The sequence below is a fragment of the Mus caroli genome, chromosome 1 (genome assembly GCF_900094665.2).
Source record: "Mus caroli chromosome 1, CAROLI_EIJ_v1.1, whole genome shotgun sequence".
NCBI classification, from domain to species: domain Eukaryota; kingdom Metazoa; phylum Chordata; class Mammalia; order Rodentia; family Muridae; genus Mus; species Mus caroli.
Genome location: NC_034570.1, coordinates 166,992,655 through 167,014,929, shown reverse-complemented (window position 1 = coordinate 167,014,929; position 22,275 = coordinate 166,992,655). Strand labels below are relative to the sequence as shown.

Below are 22,275 nucleotides of genomic sequence, written 5' to 3'. Positions count from 1 at the left end.
TTCGCAGAAGATTAGATAGACGATCTGCTTCTGAGTTAAATTCATACACTGTGTGTGTGTGTGCGCGCGTGTGTGTGGTGTGTGTGCGTGTGTGTGCACTACATTTACGTGTGTGAATATGGACATGCAAACATGGAGTGTATGTGAGGTCAAAGGACCACCCTGAGGCTAGACCTCACCTTGTCCCTTGTTTGAGACAGAGTGTTTGTGTCTGCCACTGCTCTAGACTAGCCAGCCCATGGATTTCCAGGCTTCTGTCTTTGCCTCCCATCTCCCCAAAGCAGGACTCCTGTGATGTTCACACTGCCTGGCTTTTCATGGTTCCAAGGATTCAAATTCAGTTTTTCACCCCTGAATTGCAAGTGCTTTCTGTCCACTTAGCCATCTCCTCAGCCACCAAAATGTAGTCTCTGAGAAGGCACTGTATTGCTGTTGCAAGAGTGTGCTTCTGTGCCACAATGGGCTAACAAAATAGGACAAAGCTAACTCTATAGTTAAAAAAGAACAGAAATGTATGAACATATTTTTTCAAAATGATCTCAGCACAACCGTGATAATGAATTGTACCTAAATGTTCTTTTCAGGGAAGACTGCAAGTCAGATGATCAGATAGCTCTGATGATAGTGCTTTAATGCGGGGCAAGGGGGTTACCAGTAGAATATCAAATTACCATCCTAAGTAAGTTGTTTTGTCATATAAAAACCAGTTTTCAGACCCTTTAAAATGTTCACCTAATAGGCTTTTAGATAGTAAAGAAGAACTGATAAGACAAGCCTAGAGTGTCAGTTCTGTCTTCTGCTCACCACTACCCAGTGAGGTGTAGTTGGGGTGATCCCTCTAAACTAGAAAGGCCTACTTCAGGAAAGTTTCCCAGGGATAGGGACATATTTTTAAACCTTGTACCCCAAATCAAACATTAAGACTTTGGTTTATATAAGTCAGAGGCAGGATGTCTTTCCCAGGTGGCCAATGGTGGCCAAGCCCCTAGAACCTCATTTCACTTTCTTCCTGTGGTTTGTAGAAGCCTTTGAGGAGCCCAGAGGGACCTTCTGGGAGACAGTGAGCTGTGCCACGGCTATTCAGTACTGTGGACTCACAATGTTTCAACTAGCTATTTTTCTTGAATATGTGTTAAAAACCTCACTCCCCAGATTGGCACTCCATGAAGCAAGGCCTCCTGGGAGACCCTTCAGGTCACAGGAGAATCGCATGCCCATCAGAAGGACAGTGGATCCCCAGCCTCCTATTTGCTTCCATCTCGACTTCTTCATGGCTATAATTTAGATATGAAGGGTTCTCAGATGCTCATGTGTCGAAAGCTTAACGACTAGCTGGTGGTCTACTGCAAAGTAACTGGCTAAAGGCGAGCACACACCTCACCAAAGGATTAGTGCATAACTGACCAGATTACATGGGGTGGGCTTCTGTATAGAGAGTAGGTTACTGAGGGCCTATGTTTTGCCTCAGGCTCTGGCCTTCCCTGCTTAACCCCTGAGATGAACAGTTTCGCTCAGGTACATTCTCTCATGGTATCCAGCTTTGCCTGGTCCCAAAGCAATGAACCTAGCCAGGGACAGACTGAAGCCTCAGAAACTAGGATCCAAAATAAATAAGCTGTGTTCTCAGGCATCTTGTCCCAATGATGAAAAGCTTACTGAAGAGCCACTTAGCGGTAAGCATCTTTTCTCTGTCAGCTTTCACCAGGGCAGCATCAGACCCAAAAAAAATCAATGAACTTTGGATAGAAACCTTTAACACTATGAACCAAAAAGCCTCCTTTCTTCTTCTACAGTGATTACCTAGGCATTTGATGGAGTATACAAAGGTGGCTAGCTCCCAAGTCCAAGTATACAGGGTGTTCTCTACCCATGGTAGTGAGCACAGTAGAGTCACGAGGGAGTCATCTTGTGAATCCCTTGGTGAAGATGGTGCAGAACAGATGAGAGCCCCAATACCCGAAAAGTACACAGATCTGGCCTTGGCCCACCTCACTTTCACCACAGCAGTAAAGCCATCAGGGCCTCCTGCAGTTGCAGGGTTGGGGAAGGGGCTCCTTAAGTCCAGAATTAATCCCTGCTTAATGCCTTGTGGTTAGACAGCTGTCCATTCTCAGAAACTTTACAACCTTGCCTCTTTTCCTAACTCAGCATCCTCAGACTTCTTTTCATAGAAACACAGCTTTGAGAATTCTCGTAGAAATTGCTAAACCCTTATGATGGCATAAAAACATAAGCAGGGAACTTCCAAGTAAAAACATTTCATTTAAAAAATATATAAATCTGGATATTTATATTAAAATTTCCTATTTCATAAATAATGTTACTATATATATGAATATATGTGAATCACTTAATATATTAATTAAATAAGAAAAATGTCATGTTTGGCCAATAACATAAATACATTTTAGCACCAACATATACTAAATATATCAAAATGTCAAGATGAAACTAAATCCATATCATAGAATCAAACAAATTAAAATAGCTGCATATATTTTTATAGAATTCTTGTTTTCTGAATGTATAATATGACACATTTATAGTATTCGTCTTTTGTCTGAAAATGATGCAGTGCAGATTATAATTTCAGGTTTAGAGTCTAAGTATTTCTTGGAAAATTATGAATAGTTTTACTTCTACAAAATCAAAATGTTGGCTTATATAAAATCTAATGTTATATTTTTGAATAAAGTTTCCATTAGCAAAACAGAATGTGAGTATTTCATACAGATAATCTCCTGGTTTATACAATTACCAAATATAAATTCATTATTAGCTCCTCTGTTTTAGCTAGAAGCTTTAATGGCATTATACACTGCTTAAACTGCTCACTTACTATCTGAAAGGAAAGGGTCACTGACTGTCTTACTGGCAGCAGAGCCAGGAGGCTTGGGGCTGGAGAGAGAGTGTGGCTACATGAGAGAACACAGCACTCAGCAGGACTCTATTGACCAGGCCCCAGTCTTTCACCATACCTAGGGCTGTGTATCCTCTTTATTTTCTAGATAGGAACACAGGACTAGGTATTTGGTTTAAAACAGAAAAACAAAAAAACAAAAACAAAAACAAAAGCATTAATTTTAACATGGACTTTGAAGACTATAGTCACTCAAGAAGAAAGTTTTTCTTTCTTGTTCACTGAAGCTTTATTGATATTTATAACAATAACATTCAATGAATTTACATCTACTCCAACTTAAGACAAAGACCTATTTGCTCTGAACTGTCTATGTCTCCTGTACACACCTCTCTGGGAGCTAGCTGCTCTGTCTTCATATATATATATATCCTTGCGTCTCATCTCATGAAAAAGTGGTAAACAGCTACTTCAGATTCTCAAATCACTCTTACTTTTCAACTACTGCCTGCACCTATTCTCAGCCAACAATTGCTCTGGCTGACTTGACTGGTAATGTGTGCGTTACCAAGGCCAACAGATGTTTTCTTTCTTGCTGTGTGGCTGGCATCTGTTTGTATGTTTCCTCTTTCCCAAGGTAGTTTTATCACTGTGATGAATAACAGTCCTTTCCATGTACTGCTCAGGCTGCTTTGTGGCAATAGTATCTCTTTTGTCCACTTTTAACTTTATCTTTAAAAGTGTGGTTGCTCCTGAGGGTCAGTAGGCCTTTTTTCTTATTGTTCCCTCCTGATGACCCATGTATCGCCAAGGTTTCAAACATTCCCCGAAAGTCAAGGGAAATTTCTATCTGCAGTCTAGACCTATGTCCCAAGTTCAGCTTCATAAAAACATGTAAGTTCCACCAAGAGAGTGCCATATCTGCTTTGCTGTTTTAGTCCTGGCTTGTGATGGAGACCTGGTAGCACATGGACACAGAGTACCAACCAATAAATATTTGTTGATGAGATTAATATTCGTTTGCTCTCTGCCCTCTAGTTGGCATGTTTCTTTCTAAAGACCTTAATTTTACAGATGGAGATGAAGAGACAATAGCAGCCTCTTTGCAGGTATGCCTCAAGGCACATGAAATAGTGAACATACATGCATTTTATGAATTAAATGCAGTACACCAGAGTAAAGGATATGCTTTCAGGCTAAAATATTTACTCCTTGGACCCTTACAAAAAACAAGAGTTTGCTCATCCCTAACATAGAATAATGTGGGTTCAAGGAGATACTGTACAAGTTAATGGACAGACAATACTTCCTTGCATTTTGTTATCATCTACCTGTACTTTAACATGCTGGCAGGAGATGGCAGCCCACATTCTGGTTGATCCCCCTCTACTTAACAAAGGGAATCATCAAGACCTGACACACAGCACTACAGTCTCCTCCAATGTCTTTATTTTAAGCTTAAGAAAGTGTGATCCACTTTCTCCTATGTATATAAATGGAGACAGAGAAGGCACAGGTCTCTGAGAGATGGAGTAGAGATAGGAACTTAAAAGCCTTGACGACATCTCCATGACATCTCCATGAGAAAGCTGACAGCTGCTCAGTATGCAAGTCCAAGTCTACAGAAATCTACTCACTGATGCTACAAAATACATAGACTTTATTTGGGGGTAACTCTAAGATCAGAGTTTAGAAATGGCATATACATAAAAGAGGACAATATTTATTACAATAAAATAAAGTGCCAAGGAAAAAACTACACAATAGGGAAAAGGAATTTAGAGTCAACCACTCAAGATTTGAGTTTGAACCTTAACATATATTCCATTAGTAACTTTGGGCAAATCCATTACTTCCTGTGAACTGAATGTCTGTCTCTGGAAAGGAGAGTGGTCACCTCTGATGGCACCTTGTAGGTGACTTCTATGAGCCTGCGGCTTACTCCATCTTGTGATAAAAGCATTATCAACCCCAGGTAGTGGGTAGACAAGGAAGCTCAGACATGCTCACCTACTTGCTTAAAGAAACACCACTTAAAAGAGCCCACTGGTCTGCACAGTGCAGCCTCAGCTAAGTCCTAACCAGATTCAGCTCTTCTGCACATATTATCTTATATATGGTATATTAGAGCCTAAGAGCTAGGAGGAGAGATCTGAAATCCGGTTATGCTAGAATACTGTCAATGTACACTTTAAAGAGGGATGTCTCACCAGTGTTCTTGAGTAAGCTTAATCCATTGTTTTTTGAAAATAGTAGAAGAGAATGTGTGCCTTTCTCTGCATACAGTGAGAACACCCCAAATCTCAGAAGCAAACTACAGAGAAGTATTAGGTGTTGAACATATACCTGGTTACTTTGACAATTCTAATTTCTACTTACTCCACAGGGACTCTCCTGTCTCAGCATACAACTGAACTATCCTGGGTCAACAGCCCCACCTTACTGTTGGGAACAAAGTAAAGGGGAGGCCCAGGGGTGGGGGCGTGGGGGCATGGGGGCGTGGGAAGTGGGGGAAGGGAAAGGTGCCTAATGTCTGGCCAGAGCTCCTGAGCTCTGGGCAGGCAGATGCAGGCAGAGCTGCCGGATGCTTTTCCACAGGGTCCCGGGTGAGCATGCCTGACCCATGTGGTGGGGGTGGAAAATGGGCAGCCCCTGACTGGGGACCCACCCCCAGGGCTACCTTACTAGCGCCCCAGGGTTGTGGGAGAGAGGGAATAGGGGAAGAGGTTCCCAACACTGACCAGAGTGCGCAGTGGAACTTGAAGGAGAAGAGACTGTGTACGGTTTAAGAGCTTTATTATAAAAATGCAGGGGAAAGAGAGAAGGTAGAAAAGAAGAGGCGGGGTGGGGGGCTAGAGAGAAAGAGAAAGGAGAGAGGAGAGGAGAAGGCAAAGAGAAAGGGAAGAGGAGAGAGAAGTGAGAGGTAAGAGGACAAACGAATAAGAGTAAGAGAGCATGGTGGGGCTGAACACCCCTTTTTATGGTCTTCACTGTTGCTAGGTAACTGGGGAGGAGTTTAGCCTAAAGCTCAGAAGCTTGGGCCATTGATTATGTGACTACTGACCATGCTTCTCTTATGGGGGCTGTAGTACCTTAGGCAGGGGCCAGAGTTCCAGGAGCATGAGGGAACGCCTACCATGTCATGTAGGTAAATTATGACCATCGGGGTTCAGACCTCAGCTCGACTGGAGACCAGCCTGCAATTCCCCACACCTTACCTTTCCTTCATGGTCTCATGCACCCTCCCATGTTGGATGCATTGCTCCTCCAGTTCGTCATTTCTCTTCTGTAACTTCTCTAGCTTGTCACACAAGTATCTCTTCTCTTGACTAAGTCGAACTATTTGTGATCTAGAGAAGATAGGAACACAGAAATAGTAGATAGTTGAGATTTGTTTTATTAGTATCTATTTTTATTGTATAAATCTTAGTATTATCTTAAACTCTATATATACTTAAGACATAGTAATAAAAGGAAAGTTATTTTATATCAAAAAGATTGCAGAAAACTTGAAATGCTTAGTAGAAGGATGGATATTACACCCTAGAGACTCCAGTTACAGCACTGGGGAGGTCTGAGAGGTCACACTGGGGATCTAGTTACAATAGGGGAACTGGTGTTACCATACAAGTCCTTATTCTGAAAGGTAACCTCCTTGCCCTCTTTCCACCTTGCTCCTAGACTGTGCAGTCAGTGCTATAACAAGAGTGGGGGGTGGCCTGCATTGAAACCAGAACCAACAGATGTTTTCTGTAGTGAGAGCTGAGGTCTTCCAGGACATAAACTATACATTCAGTGTCTTGGGTGACAATCCCAACTCTTAAACAACAACAACAACAAAATCAACTCTGAAAACTAGATCAGAGAGACATCTAAGGAGAGTTGTGTCATTCTAAATGTAAATGTCCAGCACTGACAGCATTTCCTCAGGCCTGCTTCTCACCACTTAGAAATCACAGTTTTAATCTCTCCACATCATCAGTAATTTTTAAGTTAATAACACTTTTCACATAAAATTAGTTCCCTCCCCAGAAAGGAGTGCTTCATTAAACAAGGCCATCCTTTGTCCTTTGCTCTATAGGGAAGGCTTTAGATTTGCTAAGGGAAATCTCACCCCACCAACTCTTCATCCCAAAGAGCACCCAGCCACAGGGGTGGGGCAGACTCCACCCACCTCACTCCTTACTCCTTTCTCCTGCTGCTCACATGTATTCTAAAGGCAGCTGGCTCAGATCAGGACCTTCTCTTTCCACAGCTCAGCAGGCTTTGAAACTACCTCTTGTTTCCCCAAAAGTCTCCTTAGAGTCTGACTTTCTATGCTGTATGTCTCACCTTTCTTACAGTTTGCAGGTGAGACAGAGTGTACTCCCCTCCTCCCCCTCCTGTGTGTGTGTGTGTGTGTGTTTCAAGACAGGGTTTCTCTGTGTAGTCCTGTTTGTCTTAGAACTCATTCTGTAGACCAGGCTGGCCTTGAACTCATTGCCTCTGCCTCCTGAGTGCTGCAATTAGAGATGCACAGGACCACCAAGAAGCTCATGTACTCACTCTGCACTTGCCTCTCCTCGTAAGAAAGCATCCACTCAAAATCACACCCAATACAAAAGTAATATAGAAGCCTTAGTAATATTTTGAATTAAGTATTTATTTAAAAAATAGCATAGTTAATATTCTAAACTATATTAACGCATGTGCTGAAATAAATGCTAAAAGGAAAAAAAAAATCCTTAAGCCAAATTAGGAAAAGAATAAAACCCATGGAAAAGAACCTGCACTTATTCTTAGGCTGCTTCTAAGAAGAATGGTGCCATTACCAAAGAAAAGTAGACTTTATAATATCAAAATATAAAATGCTTACATATAAAAAAAACCCCACATGTTTGAAAAGCCATATGTTTATGTTTAGATTCACTGCAGTGCTACCTATAGAGAGAAACTTGGTCTTGACCCAACACGTGGAAACTTTATCCAGAATTTTGTCATCAGGACATCAGCTATCTTGCTTATAAGACAGCAGAGAAGATCCTGATAATATGGCTATTTAATAGTCTTATTTATTGACCTACAATATAACATTTTGATAAGAAAGGGGAAACATTAAATATCAGCATGCACAATACAATTCTATTTTACTATTAAGCTATTTTGAGCATGCACCAAATATTAATACTGATAACTTCTGGGTGTTAGAAGTTTTCCCTTTTGATTATCCATCTTTTTCTGCATTTTATCGTCTTCACAGTGGATCTGTATTTTAAAAGTGCCGAGCTCTAAAGGGGCAGTTCCACCTACTGGGCAATAATGGATGCTCACACTCTTTGTTTGAATATTTCATTTTTTGCTGTCACATATTTATATAGGAACATATGTACTAAAAAGAATTTAATTCAACACTTGGCAAAATTGTACACGTTAGTAGCCTTAAAAAGTGTGTCTGGCTTTTGAAGTAACAATTCCCTTTTAGGCATCTCTAGTAAAAGAATCATTAAAATGGACAAAGTTATAGTTGTATTATGACTGTAACATTAAAAGTTGGAAGTGTCATAAACATCTAGTGAGTTATTATGTAAACAAATGATACAGTGGCGATTTTCTTTCTGGAATAGTTAACTAAGAAAAGTGTTTATTAATGGGACAGGTAGAAATCAACTGTAAAACTGCACAGACTATGTGCCTATCATGATATAAGCCACTTTACATGACACATTTACACACACATAAAAAATGATTGACAAGAAGCATGTCAAAAATAGCAATAATTATCTTAAGAGAGCAATGTCACAGGAGAATGTTTCCTAATTCTTCTCTATGATTCCCTACAGTGAGGTGTCTTTAATAAGCACAAAAATATAAATGTTATTTTTCAAGTACAGACTACTATAATATGTGCTGTTGTAACAATCCTTTCTGTGTTGTATATTTTGTTTTTCCCCCTTTATTTATAATGGCAACTTGCCTACCAGCTTCTGTCATAAAATACAGCCTCGCTATAAGTGTACATACATCATCCTTTATTTGGGTGGAACTGACAATATCGTGATACAACTAGTGGTTTGCAAAGTGAAAAGAGAAACAGAAAGCCACACTCACCCACTCCCATAGAAAAGGGAGAACGACTCCAATTCATTTTCATAGAAACATAGGTAATTTCTGTCTTTCCAGAAGCATGAACTTGCCCTGCATTTTATGTAGCAGCTACAGTGTGTAATTGCATTTACATGAATGGAAGACATTTTACTACGATAATTCAGATTACAATGATAATTGCTTTTAAAGGAAAAATATGACACCTTAATTTTTTATTCTTTTGGACTGTGGTTTGACTTTTGGTAACAATTAACAGAAGGCTGATGTCAGCCTCCTTTTGTAGAATATAATTTTTGTAGCAGCTTAACCTAACATCCTCTAAGCATGCAAGGGAAAAAAAATAGTTCAACCGGGTGTGTGTTCTTTTACTTCAATTAAACTCACACAGTTGGATACCTACTGCTGCCAAAACAGTAATATAATTTATACATTATAGTCCGCATAGTAAAACTACACTAAAAGTCATTTAACAATATTTATAACACCATAAAATACAGTGTTAAAATATATGAACTGCAATATGTACCAAAATTATAAAATTTGTTTCTCATCATCAGTGATTAAAACCAGGATCATTACTCTAGTGCAATACTCACAGCCCTGGTGACAGATTAGAATTCAAATCTTAATGATCAATTTACAATTAACAAGATAGAAGTGAAACAAATTAAACCAACCATTATATATAACGAGACCCCATGGACTCCCATTGTTCCTCTTAATTACAAAACGCAAATCACGAATACACAATGGGCAGTGCTAGACATCAATCCACAGGCCTAGCAACTCAGCAAGTCACAGTGACAGGAAAACGAAGAGAAGCAAAATCACACAGAGCCAGGTCTCTGCTCCTTCCTGTCCTTCCAGCAGGCAAGGAGAGAGGGGGCTGAGACCTAGCTGAAGTATGCTTGATCTCCAACATGCACTGGCTCTGTCGGCGTGGGCTCCGGCTCACCTCTAGCCAGTGCCCAAAATTCCCTAGGTTGTCCCAGAACAGGTTTTAGATCACAGTGCAAACGTGCCTCTAACATTTTAATGTGGATTTTCCAAATGTCTAGGGAGAATACTTACTTCTTTTGCTTTGACAAAGAAAAATCAATTGTATCAAAGATATTTAAGTATATTCATTTATCTCCCCCAGCAACCTTGTAGTCAGTGTACTACAGAATGTGGAGGGAATGGGTAGCTAAAGTTTACGTTCAACTAAAACCAGCCAGAATGTCTGCCTCGTGCCAATTAAAAACAAAATGGAATTAATTCTTTTGCCTGATGGTTAAAAACAAGCTATAAAAGATGCACGACATGAACCAGGATGTCAGTCTTCATTTTAAAATGGAACATGCCATTCCCAACCCCTGGGGGTTCAAGCACCACTACTTTCACAGTATGGGGAATTCATCCTGCTAAGTACTGGGCTGATGGCTACGGAGGCTTCCAAGACAGACACAGTCTTCACTGTCATGATACGATGTACAGTTTACTTGGGGAGAAATACACACACACACACACACACCACACGCATGCACACACACATGCACGAGCACACATACACATACAATTACAATACATTTTCAGAAAGCAGCCTTGCAGGAGCCTGAGCAGAAGCAGGCTATGTGGGCCTGGTGAACCCATACTGCGCTTCTCTAGTGACTCTACACGGTTCTAGTCAAATGCCCAGATCTGTAAGTGAAAAAGCACATTTTCAGTGCTCTGAATCCATTTGTTTAGTGTGGCCTTCTGAATAACGAAAAAGGCTTAAAGAAATTTTAGCAAGGAAAGGGAGAAATATCTTTTTATTATCAACCGAAAACCCCATGTTTTATTTTTATTAAAGATTTATTATAGTACTTTGAGAATAGCCTGAACCAAAACTACTACATGGATTAAAGAATTACTCTGGAGACTGAATTTACACAGTGAGAACTTTTAACCTCAAAGGCCATCAGAAATGATTTACCCCAAGAGCTTGGCACAGAGCACACAGAAGCACGTTCAGACGTGACAGGTCTTATTACATTATGCTTTGATCCTTTGGGGACGTATAGGTAGTTTCACATCAGAAGATAACATCCAAATTGAGTGTCAAATGGGCATAAAGGAGAAGGTGAGGTTAGAAACTGGGGGGGGGGGAGAAACTCGGTGAGACTGAGGAGAAACGAGAAAGCACACAAACATGAGCCCTTAACCACCACTCACTGCCTCTACTACTGTCTTGTGAAGCACAGAACAACTTTGAAACATACAACTCATGGCATGTTCACTACTTGGAAGGTCTGAGCTTTGAAGAACTCAGAGAATTCTGTGTGTTACTATTTTAATACCTCAGACTCAGAACCAGGTGTTACAGCCTGCCCCATTAAGTTGTGAGTGCCACCTTTTTTGGGTTCTGTCTAGCCCTACATATTTTCATCACAGACTTTGCCCATTAGAAAATGTTACTCATATCTTGCCCAGCTAGTGAAGTTTGCATGAGCTGCAAGATCAGCCCCTGTTCCTTAATGTGGGGTGAGCAAGCACTTTGCCGGGGGCTCACAGCTGTTTTCCCCAGCTGTGGGTTCCTCTGCAGCCCAGCCAACCACAGATGGAATGCTGGGTCTATACTGAGCACGAGTATTTTCCTGTGGTTAGCTTTCACCCAGTACAGTTTAACAACTCATCTCATAGATTTACATCGTATTAGCCACTATAGGTAACCTAGAGAGAATTTCCACTATGTGGGAGAGGGCTTAGGGTGTTGCTCGATGCTGGGCTACTAGACTAGCAAGTATTAGGTCCTGGGCCTCATTTTAACACCATAAAAATATGAAATAAAATTTAAAAAATGAAATACGTAGGAAAATATGAACAGGTTCTATATAACTACTACATTGTTTTATGTTACAAATGTGAGCATTTGTCATTTGTGGCTTTGGGTGTGGTGTAAATCCTGAAACCAATACCCTGAGGTTGTAAAGGGTGAATGTGTGTGTGTGTGTGTGTGTGTGTGTGTACACGAGCGCATACTTGTGTTTCTCATTCCTGTCATTAAATGTACTTCTAAATCCTATAACTATCCTGCAACATGACTTTAGAGGCACTTTTGCAAAGCTGAGGTTTAAGGAGACCGGGCAACATGGTCAAGGCTACATGTACAATAAAATGACTGACAAACCAAGATTCTAATCTGGTTCCTTCTGAATCCCAAAGAGTTCTTTCCTGAACAGTGCTTGTCACCCACAAAGGAACAGGCTGGCACCAGAAGTCAGACCAGCATGTGGAGGATAGCACCACACCTGTTTTCCCATTCATTTATCACTCATTCAATAAATATGCATTGGGTGCCATCTATGTGTCAGATAGGAAGGAGCATGTTTAGTGTACAAAGTAGCTGTCAGGACTGAGAGGTACGGAGGTTCAAGTTCACTAGACTAGTATCGTGTAAGACTGATTAAAGAAGGAAAACAAGGGCCCAGAGACATATTACAGTTAGCCCTAGCTCTCAGTGTAACAGTTACATCCCAAGAATGTCTACTTTTCTACAGGAATTTAAAGGTTAATTTTTCCTCCCTAGCCTTTTGGATACTCACCTCTCCTCTCCTTCTCTTTTAAGAGGCAGACTCTTGTTCTGATGTCTAGGCTGGTCTAGGACTCCTCGTCTCAGGAAATTCTCCTGCCTTAGCCACTGCAGGTGCATGTGTCTATATCCAGCAAGCCTGAACTTTCTTTAACAGCAGCTATAAATATCACCATGGCTGTAAGAAAGACTCTAGACACTGTGTAACAGCAATATGTAGGCCAAGACGCTAATTCTCCTACCCACAAGCTATTCAAACGATTATGCTTTTTATTCATATGTAAAAAAAAAACCTAATTACTTTTGTATGCTGCTGTGAAAGTTAAGAATGTATTATACCAAGCGTGTTTTCTTCCTCAGTGTCCCAAATGACTGGCCTTAAAGACCGCTTTTGTGTGTTCCTGAAAAACTTGGAAATAGACTAAAATGCCATCACCTATATCAACAGAAGACTGTAGCACTGCTTGACTTGTTTGCACTCTTTATTATGCTAATAGTTATCTTGGCCTTTGTTCCTGATTTTCATGGCTTTAAGTTATAAACACTATAAAAATCCAAGTACGTATACATAACCATGAAAAAAAAATATCTAAGTTGGGTTGCAGGAGTAGCTTGGGAACAGTATGCTTGCTTACCACACAAGGCCCTGGAGTCCCTCCTTGGGACAGAAAGGTTGTCTAGATGGACAATCACAAAAATATGCACAGAGAGATACCTGGTTTCTCAGAAAACTTATATCAATGCATGGCACATTTTAGTAATAAATTACGGTAGATTAAAATTACAATTTTAAAGCTAAATTTTAGCTATCAAATAAAAGTATTTATTCTAAAGATAATGAACAATGTTACCCAATTACCTACCTGCTCTTTAGTGAGACCTTTTCCAGTTTCTTGGCTAACATGCAGCATTCTTCTTTTAATTTTGTTAGAAATGTGTTCTGGGAGGTCAGCAGTAAATACTGTTCACTTTCTAGAAATAACAATAACCCACCAATATGAGACAGAAGTGGCTTTGGTCTGTAACTCTTGCAGTGCACGGTGCTAACGTGCTTCATTCAGATCAGTATGCCCTTCCTAGATCCACCAGATCACGGTCAGTGTCCTAAGTGAAGGACTTGTCATCTGGCGGGACACTGAGTCTTGTGAGACATTTATTTTCATAATAAACTTGTATACCAGGAACAATTTTGATCATATCAGCTGTGTAACATTTTAGCATGCTCATAAACTGTCAAATATCTCAAATGAAGTCATAAATGCTTATATCTTTGAAGTATGCAAGATATTATATTTTTATTTTGACAATTTTACTATAAACAGTGTCAAAAATTATCACAACCAGATAATTCGAAATTAAAACCGAGGAATTCTCTGCTGCACTGTACTGGTGCTTGATGGTTTTTATCTGCCCATGGTTTACCCCTTAGAGCTTGTACACACTCCAGTCATTAGGAGTCCTGAGAAATCTTACCATACTTTCATAGTGTGCGTTTCAGTAACAACCTGGCCAGAGACTAAGGAGTGTGCGATTTGTGTGTGCATTTGCAAAATAAATGATCTTAAAGATGAGTTTAACAGTCAACACCTTTCCCAACTCTCGGGTCCTGCCCAAACTCTTGGTCCAGGATTCTATCAGCAATAGCCAAGGACAATTTCCCCGATGAATTCCTCTTTGTGTTAGTTTAAAAAAAAAATCTACAAAATCTTTTGGATTTATTTTCATTTCTTCTGGCTAAATGCTAAGGAGAAACTCTATACATGAGGCATCAGGATAGCTGACTTTATAAGTAAATAAATAGTTACCAATAGATGAAATCATTTTTAACCATATCTTTAAATATAATATTCATTAAATCCTGTGAAATTCATTTGTAAATAATTTTCCCTTTTCAATTTTTACTAATGTTCGGGGGGGAAGCATACAGCAAACAAAGCAAAATAAATCAAGGCTCTAAAATTAAGCAACATTTTTTCTGGAAGAGACAGGATCAATTAAACTTTTGTTTTAATGATACAATCAGCGTGGAGTATGTGGTGTAGAATTATAATGGCTGACACTGTCTTGTTTTGACTAACACTGTCTGTGAACACACAACTCAAAAGCGAAAGGAACTACATAACGCCCTGACTGCACACATCAAACTGCCTATTTTCAAAGTGCATTTTACTTTCAAATTAAAGGTAAAGAGTTACTGGCCAACTCAGTCTGCAGAATAGTGCCAACGTGATGAAAGATGGCGATTTTGGGCCAAGCTGCCAGCTGTGGTCAATGCCTTGTATTAGTGAATTTTAACAGCAGTTCTGAGAAGCTGACGAATGCAGAGGATTAAGCATCACTCTCGACTGCATTGGGGGAGGTGGGGAAATCATACAAATGCTAAAAATGTTCGAAGCTGCAAAGATTAAATAAAGGAACATATCAATTTGGAGCCACTGAATTACATCCAGCTGCGACAGTGAATTAAGAACCGATTAATGGCTAAAGCTTTTCTCCAGTTTGGATGCTGAAGCAAACTCATTAGGCTTTTAGAGTAGCTATAATGTGTGTACTGTGGGAACTGTTCAATGCTATTCAGGAGACTCTAACTGTAAGCTCGGAGCATTTCCCGCAGAGCTTCTGATGCTATTTTCTTTATATAACATGTGTGCCTGAAAACCCAGCCAAAAGCAAGCCCTTTGTTTTTCTACTTTGTTGTGGTCTCTCTCAGCTCTACGTTTCTTGAACACAGGTAAATAAACTCATAATCCAGATGGTGCAACAGATGTGAGAGCAGCACTCTCAAGTCAACAGACAGTGGGCAATACTTCCCATTTTCTCTTTTAAACGCTAACTAATATGTAATTCGGAATCTCCGGTGCAGTTAGCATCTGCTCCCTTCGGCCAGCCAAAGGTTACAGGTGTTCCTGATGTCATTTCACAGTAAGGCGTGGGCCTGGCTTGTGAGCAAGTGCCCAGGCTCTAATCTCTCCCTACCACCCACCAGTTTTGTCGTGCTGGGTCTCCATTTGCTGTATCTTCTGTGTCAGCTCCTGTTCTCTCTGCTGGGCCTGAAGGGCTTGGGCCTTTGCTTCATTGCTAAAGCTTTGCTGAATGCTATCTTTTTCCAGTCTGCAAAACAGAGAGGAGACAGACAGAGACTTTATCTGCAGGTGCACAGACCTCCATCATTCCCCCACAGACCACAGACTGCAGACAGGTAGTAAACTAAAGCAGCAGAAGCTAATCTTTCTGTAGTCTCCCCATTCTGCAGGAGAGAGAAAATCCAAAGGACTCTCTCTGTACCATGTAGCACATACACAGAAGTCCAGACAGACTGAAGGGTGATGGTTTAAAAATTCAAACAAAATCATAACAATGAAACAGTTGTATTTTATAACCTGATAATTTTTATTTGTGTGTGTGTGTGTGTGTGTGTGTGTGTGTGTGTGTGCGTGCTCACACATGCCAGTGTGCAGGTGTAAAGATCAGAGAGCACCTTGCAGGAGCTGGTCTTCTTCCTTTAGCCCAGTGGGACTGGGGACAAGACTGGAGCCTTTAGACTTTCACCTTACAAGCACCTTTCCCTGAGGAGCCCTTGCCAGCCCTGACTGCATCTTCACAGCATGCATGCTTTCCGTTCTTTCTGTCTTGTATTATCACCAATCTTTCACCGTCCGGATGGTCGCTATTTTCTAAGACTGTGAAATTTTAGGAAGAGCATGACTTAATTCTTAGTCTTGGGAAATTTTGCTTTAAAACTAAGCCTCGTAGACTACTTCTGGTTTTCTTCCAAGATGTAAGCTATAACTTCAAATATACCGGCAGAGGCTGTTGAGAGGCCAGCACCACACGCCTGCTTTCATTAAGTACTTTCATACACCAGGCTGCACACCGTGAATGGACAGCAATGTGAGCAGGAGCTACTTCCCTCATCTATTCATAATGAAATTTCCTTTTGGGTCATGCTGACAGAATTGCAGCATGAGGACAACATCCTATTGGTGGCTCTCTTTATAAGAGAACTTCTTTTTGTTGTTTCACTTTGTTGAGACTGATCTCTTGTAGGGAGGGTGGGTGGCCTCAAACTTGCTACATAGCTGAGGAGTACCTTGGATTTATGATCCTCCTGACTCTACCCCCCCCCTCCAGTGCTGGGTTAGACACATGCACCATCAAGTCCAGTGTTGAGAAGTGCTGGGCACTCACCCCAGGGCTTTGTGCAGGTTAGGCACTTTACCTACACAGCTACAACCCCACCCAGAGAGGAACTTCCTAACAAGCTGAGGCTGAGGGGGAGCACGGCCCGTGTCACCCTGACACTGTGCTCACTTTGCACGCCACATCTGAACCCTTGCTGGGTGGGTTCTTCAAGCTCTATGAGAAGCAACATGAGGGTTTCCTTCAATTAAGGGACTCAGTTATTTCCAACTCTGATCTCCTTGTGGGCATTTCTCATCCATGCTGCTTTAGTTTACTAATTGAGATATTTACTGCCTAGCCTTTGCCAAACTAAAAATAAACAGTTTCATAAAGCTATCACTACCAGTCTATGTACCGCTGTGGAACTTCAATTCACTGGCTTCTAATTATATGGCAACATAAGGAAAGCCTGTACTGAGATTGGTCAATGCGTGTGTAGTGTTGTAGTGGAAAGCTCCAGAATGAAAATACACCCACACCTCACTCAAATGGAATCATCAGGGGTCCATGCTAAATGTGAAATAAGGTCCCTTCTGGTACTTCTAACAACAACACCCCCTGGATGTGCTCCAAGGTCTTGTCTCACACTCAGTTCCAAACTAGTACATCGCAACAAATGGATAGTCAGACGAGGCTACTTTTGCCTCCCCCTTCACACCACGTATTTTCTGGCTAAGGATCACTGCACATGTTTCTTCCTCTTCTTGGAATGCCCCAGCCCACCCAGCCAACCCCCTATATGATACACACTAGCCCTCTTGGGCGAACCTTAAAATTCTACCCTTTTTTCTCCTGTTTCTTCTAAATCAACTATTCTGCCCTGGATGACCTTGGTATGTTCTGCGTTCACCATATAGTGATGTCATACATTTGTTATCAGTTTAAATGTCTGTTTCCCTTATAACTTTAAATTTTCTCTACCCTAAACCCAGAGCAGGACTCAGAACATAAAAAATAGGCAGGGCATGCTAAATGACTGGATGTTTTTAAGCCCTAAGTTGCAGGACCAGGATGAGGGAGAACTGGAGGGAAAGAGAAGGCAAAAAAGGGAGGGATAAGCCTTTTGGTGAAGCGGGAGGATCTATTCAAGTCTCTATAAGCAGGCAAAGTTTTTAAGGTCTTAGAACAGAGAGCTCACACTAGTTCAGCTCTTAGTAGTACTGCATGCCATTGGTCCTACCGCTAAAAGGACTGACTTGAGAGCCTTCTGTACTCTTCTAGTGAGTGGCCATATCTGAGTCTGAGCACAAGATAGGGGCTAGAGATGTGTAAATGAGATGACTCCAAGACTCTCTGATGACTTTGCATCAGAGAAGGGAAAGCGGCATTACCAATAGTTGTGGGAACAGTCAGACAGACATTGCATGATGCCAAGGACAGACATAAATCCAACATAAATCCTAGCAGTTAGAAGCTACTTGGTAAGTGACATTATGAGCTGATTAAAGAAAGAACCACAGGCTAACTGAGCTATCTTCACTAAAGGCTGTTCTTCTGCCCTCTCCCAACTGCCACTCTACTTGAGAGGGTATATATGATGTTTTCCATGGGAGAAGGCGTGGTGCATTGCTGTTTTCTGACTTCCAGCCCTCTGCTGTTCTCCTTTCCCCTTATAAGATCTTTCTGATTAGGCCAACTTCTCAAGAAATCTTAGACCATCAGAACTGAAAGGACATCTCATTTTCTTTCATGTAACCATCTCAGTTTAGACCTGAACAAATAGCAAAACATAATCAATTTTGAAAATCCTGAAGGCCATAAACAATTTGAAATCCATTCATAAGTTACACAGTGAATGATTTCAATGCAGAAGTAAGAATGAAACTATCTTTGCTCAAGGAAAACTATTTTATAACATTGTAGAAATAATGTAGCAATGAACCTAAAGAGTTAACTAAAAACTACTCAGGTGTTCAAATGACCCACTAAGTGTTTTTCATTCTATATGTGAAAGATGTTATATACACTGAGCGTCATGTCTACTGAGGATAAGGCTTAGTGGGCCTTGACTCTAGAAGGGATTTCAGACTAGACAAAGACAAATAAACAATAACCTCTATGGTATAATAGTCTATGAGAAAGGTAGAGATGGAAGGCTAAGGTGTAGAAAGCTCGGAGACTAACCCACAGTGACTTGATTACCTCATGAAGACATCTGCTCCCCCTTGTAAGCTTTCTCTCATTGGGTTTCTCACAGTTACTGATGGTCACATTATAAAAGCTTGTATTTATCTCTATGTGGTTCTGCAAACCAAAACTCAAGCAATAGTTGTAGGGAATTTCTTAGTAATTATATTCACACTGGCTAAAAACTAGAAACAACCTAAATGCCTATTACCTGCTATATGAATCATATGTGTGAGATAGCCTAGCCAGAGAGAACCTAGAACCCCATCAAGAATGGAAGAAGCTATGGTACACACGACACCTAGATGAACCCTAAAAGCAGCATGTGTAGAGGAGTCATATTTACCATGTTGTGTACTTAGCACTCTAGACTAGAAAACCCTACACGATGATGGTTCCATGGTGCCAAACCAGGGTAGACCATGTTTCCAGGTCCTATTGATAGGGGAAGGGTGTGAGAGAAGTTTTGGGCTGACAGGAAAGGATCTGTGTCACAACTGTGATACCTCAAACACTTTATATACTTCTCACAACACATTCAACCACACCTAAAATTTGTCACAATTGCCATATGTGTCAGCTCATGCCTATGGCCCCAGCATTGGAAATTGTTGAGCTCAGCCTGGACTGTCTAGTAAGTTCCTTTATCAACAAAATTTGACTTAGGTTTGCTTCAATAAAGCTAATTATTAAAAGAAGCTAATACTGTAAAAATGGAACACGCCCCTTCATTCTTCCAGTTACCTCCATAGCTATGGACTAAGAGCTGGTTATGCTCATATTCGTTTGTGTTACAGGACTGCAGAGTGTAGTAGGTCCAGCTGGCCTGGAGCTCCCTGAACACTAGAGTGACCTGCCTTTACATTTCAAGTGCTAGGCTTAAAGGTGTACTACCATGACAGGATTTTTTGTTTTTAATAAAAGAGAATAACAAGGACTGATTTTCAGGCTTCAAAAATATGCCAAATTGTCCAGTATGGTGCTGCATGCCTTTAATCTCAGCACTCTGAGAATCAAAGACAGGTTGATTTCTATGAGTTTAGGGCCAGCCTAGTCTACAGGGCAAGTTCTAGGATAGTCAGGGCTAGATAGATAGAGCTTAGCTTAAAAACAAAACAAAACAATAACAGTAACAACAACAACAACAACAATATCCAAGTATACAATTACTTAGCTTTCCCTCCCTTTTTCGAGTTATGGTTCTGGTTGGCTATATATCCTAAAATATCCACAATGCTATTTATAATTTTATTTTCCACATCACGTATTATTTTAAATTTTGCTATTTTACAATGGTACAGAACAAAAGTGAGTGACCTGTTAGCTCTTCATAAAGTTATTGATAACCCTCAAGTTCAACAATCAGCCTCCAGCCCATCATCTATGTACCTATAGTGTTACCAATATCACTAAGTGGTGACTAAGACATCCCTCTCATCTGCCACATTTCTCCATAATTTACCCCTGAGACCTGAAATGCCACTGCTGCACATATAATACCTTGGGGTCATAAGTCGTCTATTTTTAAAGCATAGAATTAAGCACTTTGTGGCAGTCACCTCTCTGGTTGATGAAACTTCTAAGAAGCTGGGATTTAGCTTGGTTGTAGAATGCTTGCATAGCATGTCCTGTCTCTAGAGTCACTACCACTAACGCCATGAAAGAGCATCTACAAAAACAAACCTTTGCATGATTTACACGTTGACTAGCCAAAAACTATTCTGGAAGGAATGAAGAGAGAAGCAGAAGGCAAGAGTTTGGCGCAGGTGATAATTTGGACACTCTGTACCCATTTGTCTCAGATTGAGAACACTAATCTTGATCACTTGGTCTGTATCATGAACATGCTTGGAAATGATATTTTTATTAGATATTTTCTTTATATACATTTCAAATGCTATCCCGAAAGTTCCCTATACCCTCCCCCTGCCCTGCTTCCCTATCTACCCACTCCCACTTCTTGGCCATGGCATTCCCCTATACTGGGGCATATAAAGTATGCTGAAGGAGTCTGCAACTCTATAGGTGGAACAACAATATGAACTAACCAGTACCCCCCAGAGCTCGTGTCTCTAGCTGCATATGTAGCAGAAGAGGGCCTAGTCGGCTATCACTGGGAAGAGAGGCCCCTTGGTATTGCAAACTTTGTATGCTTGGAAATGTTTAATGACTGTTCTTACGGGTTAGGGAAGAAATCTTTCATTTGTAGAGTTAAGCAATATCCACTATAGACATTTCTACTACAACCTGTTTTAAAGTACCAGAGGCCCATCACTGCCCTAATGGCTGGGAAGAAAAATACATTATTACCCACATGAGCTGGTATCAAGCAACCTCATAATGGATGGGGTTGGGTGAGCTCTCTCGGATTTCTCCTTTGTAATTAATAGGCAATCTGTTGGAAGATGCTGGTATTATGCAAATATCTTATTGTAATAACATCTCATCTATATTGCATATCTAATGATAATGATGTTTCTACTCCATAATTCTTTATGCATATTAGTTACTGTTGCCTAGCTGGTTATTGTCCTGCTTGGAGGAATCTCCTTATTCCATGAGTTTACTGATCTCACTTTGGAGTTCAGGATTCATACTGTACTCAGTGCATGATAATCCATTTTGACTATTGATTTGAAGATTCAACTCATCCTGCAGTTGGGTAGTAGAGTCCCATTCAAACTGGTTATTTTGTGACAACTCCTCTTTGCCCTTGTATGTGTCAAGCCTTTCTAGGCCAGGGTGCCATGGGATCATTTTATATGGTCTCATGCTCTCTTGGAATCAGCATTCGCCCAGGAAGTCCTTTTGTGCATTACAGTGGAGAAACCAACATGTCTCACTGGGGCATCTACCTCCTAATTTATGTGGCTGTTAGAAAATAAGTGTCTCAATAATACTGGGCTCTTTATTAATCACAGGAAAAAATTTAAATCCTCTTTGATCATTTGATGAGTTAGCATTTACTAATGTGTATTACAAACTAGGTTCTTTCCATCTTTTATATAGCCCTCCTCCCAACCTCATTGGATAGGTTGCCTTTTTGTTTTCATTTTACAAGTAAAGAATCTTAAAGGTTATATAATATCTCTCAGTTCCTCAGTTAAAGGTATAACCTAGGATTCCCAACTCTCTGCCTCTGATATTCAGGGATTTGCTTCTCTTCAGTCACTTATGAGAGATGCAAAGAAACTATAGAGGGTTAAAAAGACTTCAGGATCCTATTTCAGTCAACCACACCTGTGAGTCTCATGTGTCTCATCCTGAAGGTCAAATAGTCCTTCCCACTTTCCCTTCTGCCCTGTATGTTTGGGGCCATCTCTTCCTAGTGTGTGTCTCTTGTGCCAAGAACTACACCAGCCTCTGCAATAACACTGAAATGGTATCATGGACAGTCTCTGCCTTAAGCTGATAAGACCTCTAGGAAATACGTTATGTACATCTATCTGAAAGTAAATACAAGGGTGCT

The 22,275-nt window shown here is 40.6% G+C and overlaps 1 protein-coding gene across 3 annotated transcripts in view; it reads right to left on the bottom strand.

Moving 5' to 3' along the window:
- Sdccag8 (serologically defined colon cancer antigen 8) overlaps window positions 1-22,275 on the bottom strand; it is a 193,913-nt gene that overhangs the window by 58,458 nt on the left and 113,180 nt on the right. For all 3 annotated transcript variants that reach the window (XM_029481038.1, XM_021162638.2, XM_021162554.2), the window contains 3 exons: window positions 15,481-15,608; window positions 13,361-13,469; window positions 6,079-6,210 (listed from right to left, as the gene is read on the bottom strand). In XM_029481038.1, coding sequence (XP_029336898.1) covers window positions 6,079-6,210; window positions 13,361-13,469; window positions 15,481-15,608 — 369 coding nt within the window. The remainder of the gene's footprint in view (window positions 1-6,078; window positions 6,211-13,360; window positions 13,470-15,480; window positions 15,609-22,275) is intronic.